This window comes from Erinaceus europaeus, chromosome 18 (assembly GCF_950295315.1).
Source record: "Erinaceus europaeus chromosome 18, mEriEur2.1, whole genome shotgun sequence".
NCBI classification, from domain to species: domain Eukaryota; kingdom Metazoa; phylum Chordata; class Mammalia; order Eulipotyphla; family Erinaceidae; genus Erinaceus; species Erinaceus europaeus.
Genome location: NC_080179.1, coordinates 71210785 through 71227282, shown reverse-complemented (window position 1 = coordinate 71227282; position 16498 = coordinate 71210785). Strand labels below are relative to the sequence as shown.

The 16498-nt window shown below is 46.6% G+C and overlaps 1 protein-coding gene across 5 annotated transcripts in view; it reads left to right on the top strand.

Moving 5' to 3' along the window:
* Positions 1-842: 842 nt before the first annotated feature.
* Positions 843-16498, top strand: part of STAM2 (signal transducing adaptor molecule 2) — a 51590-nt gene continuing 35934 nt past the window's right edge. For all 5 annotated transcript variants that reach the window (XM_060178141.1, XM_060178140.1, XM_060178139.1 and 2 more), the window contains exon 1: positions 843-985. In XM_060178141.1, coding sequence (XP_060034124.1) covers positions 946-985 — 40 coding nt within the window. In that variant the 5' untranslated portion in view covers positions 843-945. The remainder of the gene's footprint in view (positions 986-16498) is intronic.

Below are 16498 nucleotides of genomic sequence, written 5' to 3'. Positions count from 1 at the left end.
TACTTTTATTTATTTATTTATTTTACCAGAGCACTGCTCAGCTCTGGCTTATGGTAGTGCAGAGAACTGAACCTGGGACGTTGGTGCATAACCATTATGCTATCTCCCTCGCCCAGATTTCACTTTTTAAATAGCTGAAAGGTATTCTATTCTTAAAAAAAACATTTTTACATCTGCATCATCATCATCATCAAAGCTATGCTGGCTGGGGTTTCACGCTGACACAATTCTACCGATGCATTTTTCTTCTTTTTCTTTACTTTTTCTTCTTCTTTTCTTTTCTTCTCCAGTCACAGGGTGAAAAACAGAGCGAGAGAGAAACATCATGGAGAGGAAGAGAAGAGGCCCCGTCACCCCTCTGTCCTAGGCTGTCAGGTCCCACGGCAGAGGGCCAAGCCCTCTGCAGACTCTCAAAGCCAAGGCTGCATCCGTTTCAGCAAAGACTTGGGCGCCGCGGCACGACCGTGAAGCAGCCAACTAAACCATCGCCCCCTTGGCCGTGGCGGAACCCTGCAGCCGCGCCCCCCTGCAGCGCGACCGGCCGCTTAGCAACTTCCGGCTCCCTGGCGTCGCTCAGTTTCAGGCCCGACAACTTCCGGGCCCGAAGGTCCTCGCTCCGTGGCTCATCGGGGTCCTAACGAGGGCAGGGTGTCCGCGGCGGGCGCCTGACGCCTAGAGAGCCCTGGGGTCAGGACTGCGACTGTTCCGAGTCGGGCGGCCGCAGCGAGGCCGCTGAGCAGATGCGCGGGGAGGGCGGGGTTCTGGATCCGGGCGCGGCGCCGGGGGCGGGGCCGAGGGCGGAGGCGGGGCCGGGAGCCGGCGGGTCAGGCGGGCGGCGGGCAGGCGGGCAGGCGCGGGGCCGGAAGTGCGAGGCCCCGGGGGAGCGCCGCCGTCCGGAGGGAGCCGCCGGGCCGAGCGAGCCAGCAGCGGCCGGGCGCCGGCGACATGCCTCTGTTCACCGCCAACCCCTTCGAGCAAGACGTGGGTAAGAGGCCGGGGCCGGGGCCGCCGTTGGTCCGGCTGGAGAGGGGGCGGCGGCGGCGGTTCCGGGCCGGGGACCCCGCGGGGAGCACCGGCGCCTTCGCCCGGGAGGGCCGCGGGCCGCGGGGGGCTCCGCCGGCTTGGGCCGGTGGGCGGTGCAAACTGCCTGCTGCTTCGGAGCCGCTCGGGGCCTCGCTCCATGCGCCCCCGGGACCCTCGGGGGGCTCTGGCCGCGGGGCCGCCGCTCCAGCGCTGATGGGCGCGGGGGGCCCGACTGCCCTTTATAAATCCTCTTAAATCGGTATCCTTTCTGTTGTCCTTGTTGTTTTATTGTTGTTACTGATGTCGTCGCTGTTGGCTAGGACAGAGAGAAACGGAGAGAGGAGGGGCAGACAGAGAGGGGGAGAGACAGACAGACAGACACCTGCAGACCTGCTGCACCGCCTGGGAAGCGACTCCCCTGCAGGTGGGGAGCCGGGGGCTCGAACCGGGACCCTGACGCCGGTCCCTGCGTCCTGCGCCACCTGCGCTCAACCCGCGGCGCCCCCGCCCGACCCCCCAGGGTTTTTTTTTTTCCTGCCGCCAGGGTTCTTGCTGGGGCTCGGTGCCCGCACACGAACCCACTGCTCCCAGTGACCATTTTTCTTATCTTTTATTATTATTATTATTCTCCTCCTTCCATTTTCATTTTATTTGATAGGACACAGAGAAGTAGAGAGGGAGGAGATGATAGGGAGGGGGAGAGAGAGTCACACCTGCAGGCCTGCTCCACCCCTTTGTGAAGCTTCCCTCTTGCAGGGAGGGATCCAAGGCTCGAACCTGGGTCCTTGTGCATGTTAATACGCGCAGCTTAACCGGATGCCCCACCGCCCGACCATACCGCCCCATAAGAATTTTATATTATATATATATATATATATATATTTATTTATTTATTCCCTTTTGTTACCCTTGTTGTTTCTTTTTATTGTTGTAGTTATTATTGTTGATGTTGTCGTTGTTGGATAGGACAGAGAGAAACGGAGAGAGGAGGGGCAGACAGAGAGGGGGAGAGACAGACAGACAGACACCTGCAGACCTGCTGCACCGCCTGGGAAGCGACTCCCCTGCAGGTGGGGAGCCGGGGGCTCGAACCGGGATCCTGACGCCGGTCTCTGCGCTTGGCGCCCCCTGCGCTCAACCCGCGGCGCCCCCGCCCGACCCCCCAGCGGCCCTTTTGCATCAATGTTGTGTCCTGGCTTGTCGACGAATAGACCTTCCCCCCAACCCGGTCGTGCGGCCTCGGGGTTTCTTTCCCCCACCATCGCCGGGAAGGTCGTCGAATCTGAAAAGGAAGAAATCGTGAGATTTGCAGACAACAACAACGGGCCAGAAGCTCTGTATATTGTTACCTGGCTTCACCACTTGTGAAGCTTCCCTCTGCAGCTGGGGACCCGGGGCTCGAACCCGGGCCCTTGCGCCCCGCAGTGTGTGCGCTTAACCAGGTGCGCCACCGCCTGGCCCCTCAATGATCTCTTCCTCCTGTGTTTCTTTTCAGCATTTCAACCCTTTAACATGACGCTTCATCGTCATTATTTCGTTACGAGGATGTATTTGGGGTGGGGGAGACAAGCACAGCTGTGCCCAGGGTTCCAGGTTCAAGCCTCAGCACCACCATAAGGCAGAGCTGAGCGGTGCTTTGGTAAAATAAACACACACAGGTCAATTTTAAAACAATGCACTTACATTAATGAGAAAACGAGATGCGCGCAGGGTAGATAGGATAATGGTTTTATGTCAGGAGACTCTCATGTCTGTGCCTCCGAGGAGACAGAATAGAGCATCTCTGGCTCATGCCATGCTGGGGATTGAACTTGGAACCTCATGCTTGAGGGTCCAGGGCTTTCTGCACTGCACCACCTCTCCAGCCACTCCAGAATTTTAAAATTTCTTCTCTGGGAGTTAGGCAGCAGTGACTGGCATAAACTGAGGGAACATCACTGAACCTCACCACCTCTACTGTTCGGAAATATGATTTTCTTTTTTGTTGGCACAGGGAGATTTGTACCCCTGACTTACTGCTACTGTGTAGGCTTCACTTGTCCTATTGAAATAAAACGCAAAAAACAGTAAGAGGAACAGTTCTCAAACTTTAAAACGGTGGGGCTCTTTTTCTAGGCCGATCTCTTCCAAAAGCGCACTGTTTTCCAGTTGAAAACTTTTTTAGGTAGAAATCAGCAAAGATATTTTTGCATTTAGGTCCCCGGGCTTGTTTAATTCTGCTGTAATAAAAGAGGTAGGTACTGCAGACCCCAGGAAGAAACTCTGCTGTGTGCAGCTTGTTTCGAGGACGGTGCCATCCTCTGAAGCTTCTAGTGCCTGTTTGTCTAGTTCAAGTTTGACTTTCTTTTTTTTCTTTTTTTTTTTTTAAAGGAAGTGATTATTTATTCCCTTTTGTTGCCCTTGTTGTAGTTTTTATTGTTGTTGTTATTGATGATGTCGTTGTTGGATAGGACAGAGAGAAATGGAGAGAGGAGGGGGAGACAGAGGGGGAGAGAAAGACAGACACCTGCAGACCTGCTTCACCGCCTGTGACTCAACGCCCTTGCAGGTGGGGAGCCGGGGCTCGAACCGGATCCTTACGTTGGTCCCTGCACTTTGCGCCTGTGCTTAACCCGCTGCGCTACCGCGGGACTCCCAAATTTGACTTTCAGTCAGCTTCCTTGAGGCTGTTGAAAGGTGAAGGGGTTGAGTTTGGTTGAGCCCCACCTGTAACTTCATTTAGATGAGTAAATGGAATTAGATGGAAAGAGGTAAAAGCCGCTGCTGCTTCTCCCTTTTCCCCTTTTCTTGTTACTTGTTCTCCCTTTTTACTTGTTAACATGAGAGAGAGAGAGAGAGAGAGAGAGAATCCTAGCATCACTGTGACACGCGTGATGTGAGGAATCAGATTCAGGGTCTGAGGCCAGTGCTGCCTCGACCTCTCAGATGCCACAGCTAACTTAAAACTTCTTGTTTGTTGAAATAGTTAAGTAAGACAAGTCAGATAACTGAACTGAACTTTAAATGTCTGCAGAAATCTTTTTTTTCTTAAACCATGCCTTTGCTCACCTGCCAGCCAACAAACATGCATTGAATAATTATCATGTATTAATTATTATGTTGAGTTCTGGGGATACAAAAATCTAATTATCGCCTTTAAGGAACTCTCAGTCTAAAGCTGCCATTAAAAGGTAATGGCTCTGAGGGGCCGGTCAGTGGCACACCCAGTAAGCGCACATAGTATGAAGCGCAAGGATCTCTGTTTGAACCCTGGCTCCCCACCTGTTGGAGGGGGTCACTTCACAGGCAGTGAAGCTGGTCTGCAGGTGTCTGTCTTCCTTCCTCTCTCTCTGTCTCTCCCCCCTCTCTTAGTTTCTCTCTGTCCTATCAAATAAGATGGAAAAGATGGCCTCCAGGAACAGTGGATTTGTAGTGCTGGCACTGAGCCCCAGTGACAACCCTGGGGGCAAAAAGGTAATGGTATTGTAAGTATGATAGATATAGCAGGAATACATGAAGTAATTTGCATTGCCTCTTTATTGAGACAGTTATCTCGGGCTCAGGTGGCACACCTAGTTGAGCACATGTTATGTCATGCAAGGACATGGGTTCAGGTCCCAGGACCCCACCTGTGTGTGTGTGTGTGTGTGTGTGGGGGGGGCTCCTCTCGTGTAGCAATGCTGCAGGTGTTTCTCTCTCCCTTCCTAGCTCCCCTCCCCTCTTGATTTCTCTCTATAGCCAATAAATAAAATATTTAAAAGTTTTAAAATAAAAAAATAATTGAAAACATATAAAAATAAAACAATCACGGGTCGGGCAGTAGTGTGGTGGGCTAAGCGCACATGGCGGGAAGCACCATAACTGCCTCAGGGATCCCAGTTCAAGCCCTCAGCTCCCCACCTGCAGAGGGGTCGCTCCACAAGTCTTGAAATAGGTCTACAGGTGTCTTACCTTTCTCTCCCACTCTGTCTTTCCTTCCTCTCTTAATTTCTCTCTGTCCTGTTCAACAACAACAACAGCAATAACAACAATAATAACAACTATAAATAACAAGGGCAATAAAAGGGGAAAATGACCTCCTGGAGTCGTGGATTCCCAGGCCCCAGCAATAAAAACCCTGGAGGCAAAATAAATAAAACAGCCATCTCCCCTGCAGACTAGCAATTCTCTGGATAGCTGTTGACACTCTTCTTTCTCTTTCCCTCCCCCATTCTTCCTCGTCCTCTTCTTTCCTGACAGCACTTTCACCTGCTGTGATAGAATGAACCGTCTCTTTCTGTCTGTACGATGTGGGCACGTTATAATTAAGAGCCTTTAAGGATGAAACTCGATTCATTCTGGTAGTTGTAGAATTTCACTAGAGCGTAAGCAGTCTTTTCTGGCACTGATACTGTGACACAGGATCGCAGTGGGCCAGCGTGTCCAGGAAGTCGTGTGGGGACGGTCTGGACTTGTCAGACAGAAGCAGCTCGGAAGACTAGAAAGGAAGGACTGCTGGTGAGTCCCGTCTTCCCTGAAGATTATTGTCCGCAGACCCTGAAGGGGGTGCTACGTGTGGTAGCATTCCAGCCCTTTAAATGTTCTAGTGGGTCTTTCAAGCTGAATTTATATATATATATATATATATATATATATATATTTCTTTTTTCTTTAATTGCCACCAGAGTTGTTACTGAGGCTCCTTGCTGAATCGACCACTCCCAGTGGCTGTTTTCCTTTTTTTTTTTTTTTTTTTTTAATAGGAAGGGGGAGTAGAGAGGGAAAGAGGAAAAAAAAATAGGAAGCACTGTTTCACCACTTGTGAAGCTTCCCCCTGTAGGTGGGCACAGGGGCCTTGAACCTGTCTGTGTCCTTGTGCGTGGTAGCCTGTGTTCAACCAGGTGTGCTACCACCCTGTCTCGTGATATATATAGTTTCATATGAACTAATGTCGATAGTTAAGGATATACGTTTTGTTCCTCGGTAAGAATCCTTTGTGTAGGATTTATTTATTTATTTATTTTATTAGATTGAGCTTGCATCGGTTTACAAGACTAGCTCTGTTTTCAGTAGTTCCAAGTTGACTTTGACAAAACTTTCAAAGGCAAGAGTGGCTTTTTTTGGTAAGCGAATATACAGTATACCTTTGTAGTATATTCAGTGGATGTCCTCTCAAGCTGACTTTTTCCCCTTTTGTTTCCTGTAAATGAAGAATTCCATAGATGCCCGCGTGCTGGAAAATAGACTCTAGATAGTGTGTGGCATAGAACATTGCCTTTCGCTTACTTGGCAGCTGGCAGTTCCAGCCACCTGTCACCCTCATATCAAAATAAAACAAAATACATCACTTCTTTCTCTCTTTCTTTCCACCAGGGTTATTGCTGGGGCTCAGTGCAAGTACTCTGAATCCACCATTCCTGGTGGCCATTTTTTCCTTTTTTTTTTTTTCAATTCATTTGACAGGAGAGAGAGAAGAAATTGAGTGGGGTTAGGGAGGAGGGAGAGGGAGAGAGAGAGAGACTGGCCTGCAGGCCTGCTTCACTGTTTGGGAAGCTACTCCCATGCATGTGAGGAGCCGCAGGGCTCGAACTGGAATCCTGGCGCATGTCCATGCACTTCATGCTATATGCGCGTAACCCAGTGCACCACCACCAGCCCTCAAGTTGCCTCATTGCTTATTGCCTGATTTTGTTCTTTCTTTCCTCCCTGACTGCCACGTGTCCCCGGCTTTGACCTTCTCCCCGTTTTTTTAAACCATTTTAGGCTTAGCTCATTGTGATGTTTTTGCTTGTTGTCTCCCAGGTTTCACCACTCCAGGCTGACTTTTTTCAGATTGGGGGTGGGGAGGGAGACACCATAGCCGTGAAGCTCCCCCAGTGCCTTGGGGCCGGGGACTTGAACCTGAGTGTGTAGTGAGGCAGATGCACCCTCAGGTGAGCTATCTCGCCAGCCCTCATTGCGATGTTAATACACATTCGTCTGATAATGATGACTGACTTTGGGCACTTTGAGCCTGCTTATATCTTCTGTTTGTGAAGTTTTTAAATTTTCCTGACCTCTTTTCATCGCGCTTAATTTTCACCACTCCTTTTCTAAGCGTGGCCGCTGTTTAAATCTTCACTTTGCATATGAGAATGAGCTGCCTAGAGAACTTAATCTTGTCCCAGAGCTGGGAGTGGAGGAGGAGGGCTTCCAGTGTTTAAGATGTGTGCTGGGGCTGTCGACAGAGCTGCTGTGAGCACGAGCCCAGCTAAACTAGCCAGTGGCTGTTTCAACTCCCCCCCCCCCCCGCCTCATTAAGTGTCCTGCTCTTCCTGATAGATCTGTTACAGTAGCAATTATACTTACAGCATACGTACTTTTGATATGTTTTGTGATGTAAAGGTGTTTGTGAAGTTGGGAGGGGCTGACTCTTACCTAATAAGATTCCAGAGGACATCTTGGAAATGTCAGCCAAAAAGAAAGCTAACTTGCAGAAATACAAAGACCGACTTTGACCTTTTGCCTTCTTAACATGTGGCTTACAGTATTAAAAGGCGGGGGGCCGGGCGGTGACGCATCTGGCTGGCGCACATAGTATGAAGTGCAAGGACCAGTAAGTGCAAGGATCCAGGTTTGGGCCCCTGGCTCCCCACTGCAGGGGGGACCCTTCTGGAGCTGTGAAGCAAGTCTGCACTTGTCTTTCTCTCTCCCTCTCTGTAAACCCCTCCCCTCTCAGTTTCTCTCTGTCCTAGCCAATAAAATGGAAAAAATGGCCACCAGGAGCAGTGGATTCACGATGCTGGCACTGAGCCCCAGTGATAACCCTCGAGGTAAAAAAAAATTAAAAGGTGACTCTTGAGTGGCTTTTTCTCTTTTTCTTTTCCTTCCTTTTATTTATTTGGGGATTAATGAATGTTTCACAGTCGACAGTAAATAAAATAGTTTGGGGGTCAGGTGGTGACGCACCTGGGTGAGCGCACATGTTACAATGTGCAAGGACCCAGGTTCGAGGCCCTGGTCCCCACCTGCAGGGGGAAAGCTTTGCGAGTGGTGAAGCAGGGATGCAGGTGTCTCTCTTTCTCTTTGCCTCTCTGTCTCCCCCTGCCCTCTCGATTTCTGACTGTCTCTATCCAATAAGTAAAGATAATAAAAAATAAAATAATTTTTAAAAAATAAAGAAATTGTACGTGCATAACACTTCTCATTTTTCCACACAACAATACAACCCCCACTAGGTCCTCTGCCATCCTGTTCCGGGACCTGAACCGTCCCTCCCCCCACCCAGAGCCCTTCACTTTGGTGCAGGACACCAGCTCCAGTCCAGGTTCTGCTTAGTGTTTGCTCTTCTGATCTTGTTTGTCAACTTCTGCCTGGGAGTGACATCACCCCATATTCCTCCTTCCGTTTCTGTGTTGCTTCATTTAACATGATTTCTTCAAAGCCCCATCCAAGATGGGCTGAAAACAGTGAAGTCACCATTTTTACTCTGAAAATGCCCAATAGTTCTAGTTTATCTATCTCTTCATTTAGCTCCTTCATTTTTTTTTTTTTTTTAATTTTTTATTGATTTTCTGCCTGGATGATCTGTCAAGTTGAGAGAGTGGGGTGTTGAAACCCCCACTATGACTGTGTTGCTCTTAATATATTGCTGTAGCTCTTTCAGCAGATGTTTGATGTATTTAGATGGCCTCTCCTTGGGAGCATAGATGTTGATTATCATTAAGTCCTCTTGAGTGATTGATCCTCTGAGCACTAATGTTCATCCCTATCTTTTTAAATTTTATTTATTTTAAGGTCTGTCATGTCAGATGTGAGCATAGCTGTTTTGAGTGGCTATTTTAAAGTACCCTGTATGTCCAGCTCTTTATTCTTCTAAAAATGTCGATGGTGATGTGTGAAGTGAAGGGTGTCAAACACTGGTCTGCATTCCAACACGGTGTGAAACTCTCCAGCCAGTGCACTGCTCAGCTCTGGTTTATGGTGGTGCAGGGGATTGAACCTGGGACTTCGGAGCCTCAGGCATGAGAGTCTGTTTGCATAACCATTACGCTGTCAACCCCTGCCCAATTCTTAGAAACTCCCGTGCTGCTAGATAATGTAGAAAAGAGTAGTTGATTATGGCATATTGTCTGATTCTTTACTTAAAAACAAACAAGACTTATACTTGCATTTGTCTCATAAAATGCATTTACTGTATTCATAGATAAGGAAACTGACAATTAACTTGCCTTGAAGGATTCTTTAACAATTTTGAATAAAAAGTGCATTCTTGTTTTCAGGAATATAGCTCAGTGATAGTTGGTGCCTTGCATGTCCTCTGGCACTCAAGAGACACTTTCTTTTCTTCTTCTTTTTTTTAAAGATCTTTTTTATTTTATTATTTTATTTTTTTTATTGAGAAGTACTGCTCAGCTCTGGCTGATAGTGGGGCTGGGGGTTTGAACCTGTGACCTTGGAGCCTCAGGTATTAGTCTTGCATAACCACTGTGCTATCTCCCCAGCCCAGTTCAAGAGATTTTAATGTAAAGTTTAGATGTACCCATTGCCAAACTACCGTGATTAAAATTCCTCTGTCTCACTTACTGTCTGGCTTTATCCTGGTTGTTGTCCTGTGTCTTAATTTCTTCAATAAAATTGAGGCTCCTTACTTCCGTGGACTGAAGTATGGCATAGATTGAAATTTCACATACATGAAGTGTTACGACACTGTTATTTGTTTTTGTTGGTTTTAGTTAAATTATAACCGATCATTCAGTACTTAGAAGTATAGGACTGGGGAGAGAGAAGTACAGGACTGGGGGGAGTCCTGCAATAGCACAGCGGGTTAAAACTGGCATAAGGAATCCTGGTTCGAGCCCCCGACTCCCCACCTGCAAGGGAGTCGCTTCACAGGCAGTGAAGCAGGTCTGCAGGTGTCTGTCTTTCTCTCCCCCTCTCTCTATCTTGCCTTCCTGTCTCCATTTCTCTCTGTCCTATTCAATAACAACGACATCAACAACAATAAGTATAACAATAATAAAAAAAAAACAAGGGCAACAAAAGGGAAAACAAATAAATTTAAAACTAAAAAAAAGTATAGGGCTGGGAAGAAAGCAAGACTTTTATTTCCTCATGTGATTTATTTGTTTTGCCACTGCTCCTGGAGGCCATTTTTTCCATTTGATTGGATAAAATCAATAGAGAAACTGAAAGAGGTCAGGGAGATAGAGAGAAAGACAGACAGACACCTGCAGACCTGCTTCACCACTGGAGAAGCATCCCCCTGCACGTGGGGAGCTGGGGTCTCAAACCCAGATCCTTGCTGGGGGCCTTGTGCTGAACTGGGTGTGCCTTCATACAGCCCCTTCTATTTCTGTTTTAGAGAGAGGAGACACTGGCAGCACTGCTGTGCCATTCATGGAGCTCCCACTGGTGCTGGGACTGGAACCCAGGGCCTCACATAATGGGGAGGAAGCAACATTAGCATGCCAGCACTCCTGGTATGATCCTTTCTTCCTCCCTTTGTTCTTTAATTTCTTAATTTCTTTGGATTTTTCTTTCCATTGACTAGAGCTCTGCTTCTGCAGCCTTCAGTTTGCATAAACTTACCCAGTGATTATTTTCTTCCACTAAGAGATTGTACTTTTCAGTGGCAGGGAAATAGCATAATGCTTATGCAAAAAGCTCTCATGCCTGAGGCTGTGAGGTCCTAGGTTCAATCCCCCACACTACCATTAGCTAGAACTGAGCAGTGCTCTGGTAAAATAATAAATGCATATTTCAGATTCAGAGTTTTTATTTTTTATGCTTTCAGCTGCTTTGCTGAGCATTCACTATTTTCTCAGGTATTCTGACCATATTTTGCTTTGACTTCATGGGAAATATCTATCGAAATTTATTTATTTATTAAGAATTCTGACATTTAAGTTATGCTGTTATCTGTTATTTTTTATCTTGATTGTAGGGCAGTTTTTTTTTTTTGCATACCTGGTAAATTTCACATTTATTTATTTATTTATTTATTTCCTTCTAGGGAAACTAGATTGTTATTTTCCTTTGAAGAGAATTAAGTTTTGTTTTGTCAGTTACTGGAAGATTTTAGGGTTTTATTAGGCTTTCTTTTTTGAATTTTTTTCTTTATTTATTGGATATAGGCAACCAGAAATTGAAAGGGTAGGGGGAGAGAAAAGGTAGAGAGACAGAGAGACACCTGCAGCACTGCTTCACCACTCACAAAGCTTTCCCCCTGCAGGTGGGCACCGGGAGCATAAACGTGGGTCATCGTGCACTGTAACATGCGCACTCAACCAGGTGCGCCACCACCTGGCACTCGCCTTTATTTATTTATTTATTTATTTATTTTCCTTTTTGTTGCCCTTGCTGTTTAACATTGTTGTGGTTATTAATGTCGTTGTTGTTGGGTAGGACAGAGAGAAATGGAGAGAAGAGGGGAAGACAGAGAGGAGGAGAGAAAGACAGACACCTGCAGACCTGCTTCACCGCTTGTGAAGCGACTCTGCTGCAGGTGGGGAGCCGGGGGCTCGAATTGGAATCCTTACGCAGGTCCTGGCGATTTGCGCCACGTGCGCTTAACCCGCCCGCCTTTTTTTTTTTTTAAATTAAATTTTATTAGTTATTTAATAATGATTAACACGGTTGTAAGATAACAGGGATACAATTCCATACAGTTCCCAACACCAGAGTTTCATGTCCCATCCCCTCCATTGGACACTTCCCTATTCTTCATCCCTCTGGGAGTACGGACACCAAAATTCTTTATGGGGTGTAGAAGGTGGAAGGTCTGGCTTCTGTAATTGCTTCTCCACTGGACATGGGTGTTGGCAAGTCCATCCATACCTCTTCTCCCCCCCCCACCCCCTTTTTCTTTCTATTTTGTTTGATGGGACAGAGAAATTGAGAAGGGAGAAAGATAGAGAGAGGAAGTTAGACACCTGCATATCTGCTTCACAGCTCATGAAACATTTCCCCTGAAGGTAGGGAGTGGGGACTTGAACCTCGATCCTTGCACTTAGTAACGTGGTGCACCACCCTCAGGCTCTTTTTTATTTTTACTTGAACTGAATTCTAGGGGACTGCTACTCCTAAGGTGTGACCTTTTGGGGGCTTGAACTGAGCTTCAACTTTTCGATTGGACTGTCAGTCTGCTCAGGCTACCTACCACACACAGTACCATGGCGGACTAAGCAACAAAACTTCCTTTCCACACAGTTGTGGAGACTGGAGGTCCGAGATCCGGGTCCAGCAGAGCCTGTGTCTGGGGAGGCTTAGTTCTCCTGAGTGACAGAGAGCTGTCCTTTCACCTTGTGCTCTCTGTGTGTGTTGACAGCGAGCTCTCTGCCTCCCTGCTGCTCTGGTTAGGACCGTGCCCTGAACAGCAAACTGGGCCATCATGCTCACTTCATCTTTGCCTTTCCTTACAGATCTCACACCTGTGTTGCCTGTTGCTGTTTCATTGTTCTAGGCTGTTTTCTTTGTGTTTGGTGGAGTCGTATGTGACGCTGCCCTGTCATGGTTGGAAGCAGGCCAGTCATGAGTTCTCATTTATAGATAGCGAATAAGGAACTTTAAAGGTCTCTGCGGGCATTTGTCATTTATATTGCTTTTTGTTTTTCTGTTAGTGATAACATATCTTTCCCTAAGTTTTATGAGTAGATGAGTTCCTTTTAAAACTATGTTGAGGGAGTTGGGTGGTAGCGCAGCAGATTTAGCGCACATAGCACAAAGGGCAAGTTCTGGTAGAAGGATCCTGGTTCAAGCCCCCGGCTCTCCACCTGCAGGGGAGTCGCTTCACAGGTGGTGAAGCAGGTCTGCAGGTGTCTGTCTTTCTCTCCCTCTCTCTGTCTTACCCTCCTCTCTCCATTTCTCTCTGTCCTTTCTAACAACAATAAAATCAGTAACAACAACAGTAAAAAAAAAAAAGGGGGGGGCAACAAAAGGGAAAATAAACATTAAAATTTTTTTAAAAAAACTATGTTGAATGTAATGGACCATGTAGTGAGGTAGCTTCTTTGTTCTTTTTGGGTATTGATGGACTGATTCTTCACAATATAGTTAGAATCTCTTGGAAGAGTTTCGCTGTTATTTGAAGCTCTCTGTACCCAGTAATCAAAACCTGGTAATGAAATGTTATGACTTCCACCCACCAAACCCTGGGAATTTAGCATTTAGGTCCCGGGAGAGCTTTTAATTCTCTCCTCCCATGCATTTTGACACAATATAATGTGGGATATAGCACCAACATTCTGCAAAATGACATGCTATAAAAGAATGGTTCCTTAATTACAACATTTACATTTTTTTTCCAGGAGTTTAAAATACTCCTAAGCACATAATTTAACTGTTACTTAGTTCACTTGGAAAATGAAATCCTTTCTGGCAGCCCGTTATAAAGCCTTCAGATTATATACTTTTAAAAAAAGTGTAGTTGTGGTTCCTATATTTGTGGAATGTAAATCGTGCTACACGAATATTCAAGTTAGAATTTCTCTGTCTATGAAACTTAAGTGAAATATTTTGTTTAGGTGGTTTTTTGAAACTGTCCCAAGGGTTTGTGGGATAATTGAATTAGCATCATATTTGTCTTACTTGACTTAAATTGAAAATTTATCACAAATTGAGCCATGGCAGAACTAAGTGAGTTATTGGAGATCCAAAATCAGATTCAACTCTGTGTTTGACTGTGCCTGCACATGTGCGCTGATAAAAATTGGTCATTGGGGGGCCGGGCAATAGGGCAGCGGGTTAAACGCAAGGACCGGTGTAAGGATCCTGGTTGGAGCCCCCAGATCCCCACCTGTGTGTGTGGGGGTCTTTTCAGAGGCGGTGAAGCAGGTCTGCAGGTGTCTGTCTTTCTCTCCCCCTCTGTCTTCCCCTCTTTCCATTTCTCTGTCTATCCAGCAGCGATGACATCAGTAACAACAACAATAATAACTACAACAATAAAACAAGGGCAACAAAAAGGGAAAATGAATAAATAAATTTAAAAAAAGAAAATAGACTGGAGAGATAGCTCGCTAAGTAGGGTATACCTTGCCATGCTCAGGGCCCAGGTTTGGACCCCAGAACCACATGGGTGTGCCGCGGCACCAGGGGGAGTTCCAGTGCGACAGTGCCTTTGCCTCTCTGGCCCTTTGAGTGAGAAAGTCAGCCCAGCCGCCGGAGGTGGTGCACCTGGTTGAACGCCCATGTTTCAATGCTTAAGGACCAGGTTCAAGTTCCCCAGCCCCCAACCTACAGGGGGAAAAGCTTCGCAAGTGGTGAGGCAGTGCTGCAGGTGTCTCTCTGTCTCCCTTCCTCTCGATTTCTGGCTGTCTCAAATACATAGATAATAAAAATAAAATAAATTATCCTATGATCTTGTCAGTATCTCCATTTTATAAATTAAAAAACAAAAATAAATTTAAAGAATTAAAAAAACCAAAAGAGCCAAGACTGAATCAACACATGCCATTTTATCCAAACTACATACACGTTTCTATAGGTGCGTTTTCATTTTCCTAAATAAAGTAGATAATGCTTGAAAAAAAAAAGTCAGCCCAAGGGGGTGGTGATGGTGGTAGTGGAATTGTGGGTGGGGAGGCTCCATCACTGTCCCAAGACAAAAAGATTAGCATAGAGTTGTTGTCATGTATAGTGTGTGTGTGTTACATGCAAAATTTATTTATTTATTTATTTATTCATTCCCTTTTGTTGCCCTTGTTTTATTGTTGTTGTTATTGATGTCATTGTTAGATAAGACAGAGAGAAATGGAGAGAGGAGGGGAAGGCAGGGGGAGAGAAAGACAGACAGACACCTGCAGGTGGGGAGCTGGGGGCTCGAACCAGGATCCTTACGCCGGTCCTTGCACTTCACGCCACGTGAGCTTAATCCGCTGCGCTACCGCCTGACTCCCGCATGCAAGCTTTTTAAACTCAGTAAAAACGAGCTCTTCTATACTGCTGTACAAAGGATCCTTTGTCCCTCTGGAGGATTCCCTCTCTGCTTATCCTGTCTCCCAGTTGAAGCTGCCACAGTGGCTGTCCTCCTCTCGAGTCAGCACGCACTGCTGCTGGGCATCTCGTTGCCACCTGCTGTTGCTGTCCACCCTTGGTCTTGTGCAGGCCTGTGGGTGTTTGCTCAGCATAGGAAGCTTGCCGGTCCTGAACTTTGTGCTGGCATCCACGAGTATCATAAAAGCTCTTACAGTTTATAAACTTAGGGACTCTGTTACTGTTTCCTGCATCGAAATCGTTGTGTGGAGTAATAATATATATAGCAAGGAATAGACAAAAGTTACCCACCCGTTAGGTGAAGTTTATTGAGCACTTGCTCTTCACACGAGAAATCATAGTATAGAAAACGTTCCTCCCATAGCGCAACTTCCATTCACTCTCAGGGGTGAGGAGGGTAAGAAAGTGATGAGAGCCAGGCAGCAGGTGAGTATTTATGCTCTGAAGCCTCTGCAGAAGGGCTTGTGCATGAAATCCAGACCTCTTCTCTTGCAGTTACTTTATAACGATTATGTGTGAGCCAGCGGAATGCACACTGCCACCGAGCAGGGCGAAGACACTGAGTACTGAGTGGGTTTACAGGCAGGTTGCTCGTCACTGACTGGCTTCTTTCTATAGGCGCTTTGTGTCTGTCCTAGGCAGGGCGTGTATGAAGCAGTGACTCAGGATTGGAATCCGCGTGTGGTTGTCAACAAAGAGATGTTAGTAAGAGATAGGAACGCTGGCTAGGAAATGGAACATTAGTTATATCTGCCACAGTATTTTTAAGCCATTTTTAAAAAATTTGTGGTTAACAGTTTACGAGATTGCAAGATCACAGGCTACAGCCCTCCCAGCCTGCTGTACCCCCAGCCTGTACCCCCACCCTCCCAGCAACACCCCGCGTAGCGCTCACGGTCTGAGACAGCTTGTTGGCTTCTGTGATTCATTTATAAGTTCCTGTGTTACAGTTCTCTAGACTATCTGATGAGTGAAACCATGCAGTTGTCGTCTCTCGTCTCCACTTATTTTAATAAGCATAACTGCCTCTAGTTCCATCTGTTTTGTCTCAAAGGACACACTCATCGTTTTCGGTTGCAGAGTGGTAATCCATGGAGTGCGGACTCTCAAGATTGATCTGTCGCGCAGCCATCTACTCTGACTGTTCTGAATAATGCAGCTGTGGGCATATGGGTGCATACGCACCTTCAAACTAGCATTTGCAGGAACTGGGGAGATAGCATAATGGCTGTGTAAAAGACTGTTATGCCCAAGGTTCTGAGGCCCCAGGTTCAGTCCCCGGCACCACCATCAGCCAGAGCTGAGCCGTGCTATGGACCCTGACTTTCTGTGTACCTTCCTCCATGTAGCTCTCATTACTTGCTTTTTAAAATATATTAAAGTATTTATTTAAAAAAAAGAATCAGTATTCGCATATTCTTTTTCAGTTTTATTTATTTATTCCCTTTTGTTGCCTTTGTTTTATTGTTGTAGTTAGTATTGTTGTTATTGATGTCCTCATTGTTGGATAGGACAGAGAGAAGTGGGGAGAGGGGGGGAAGACAGA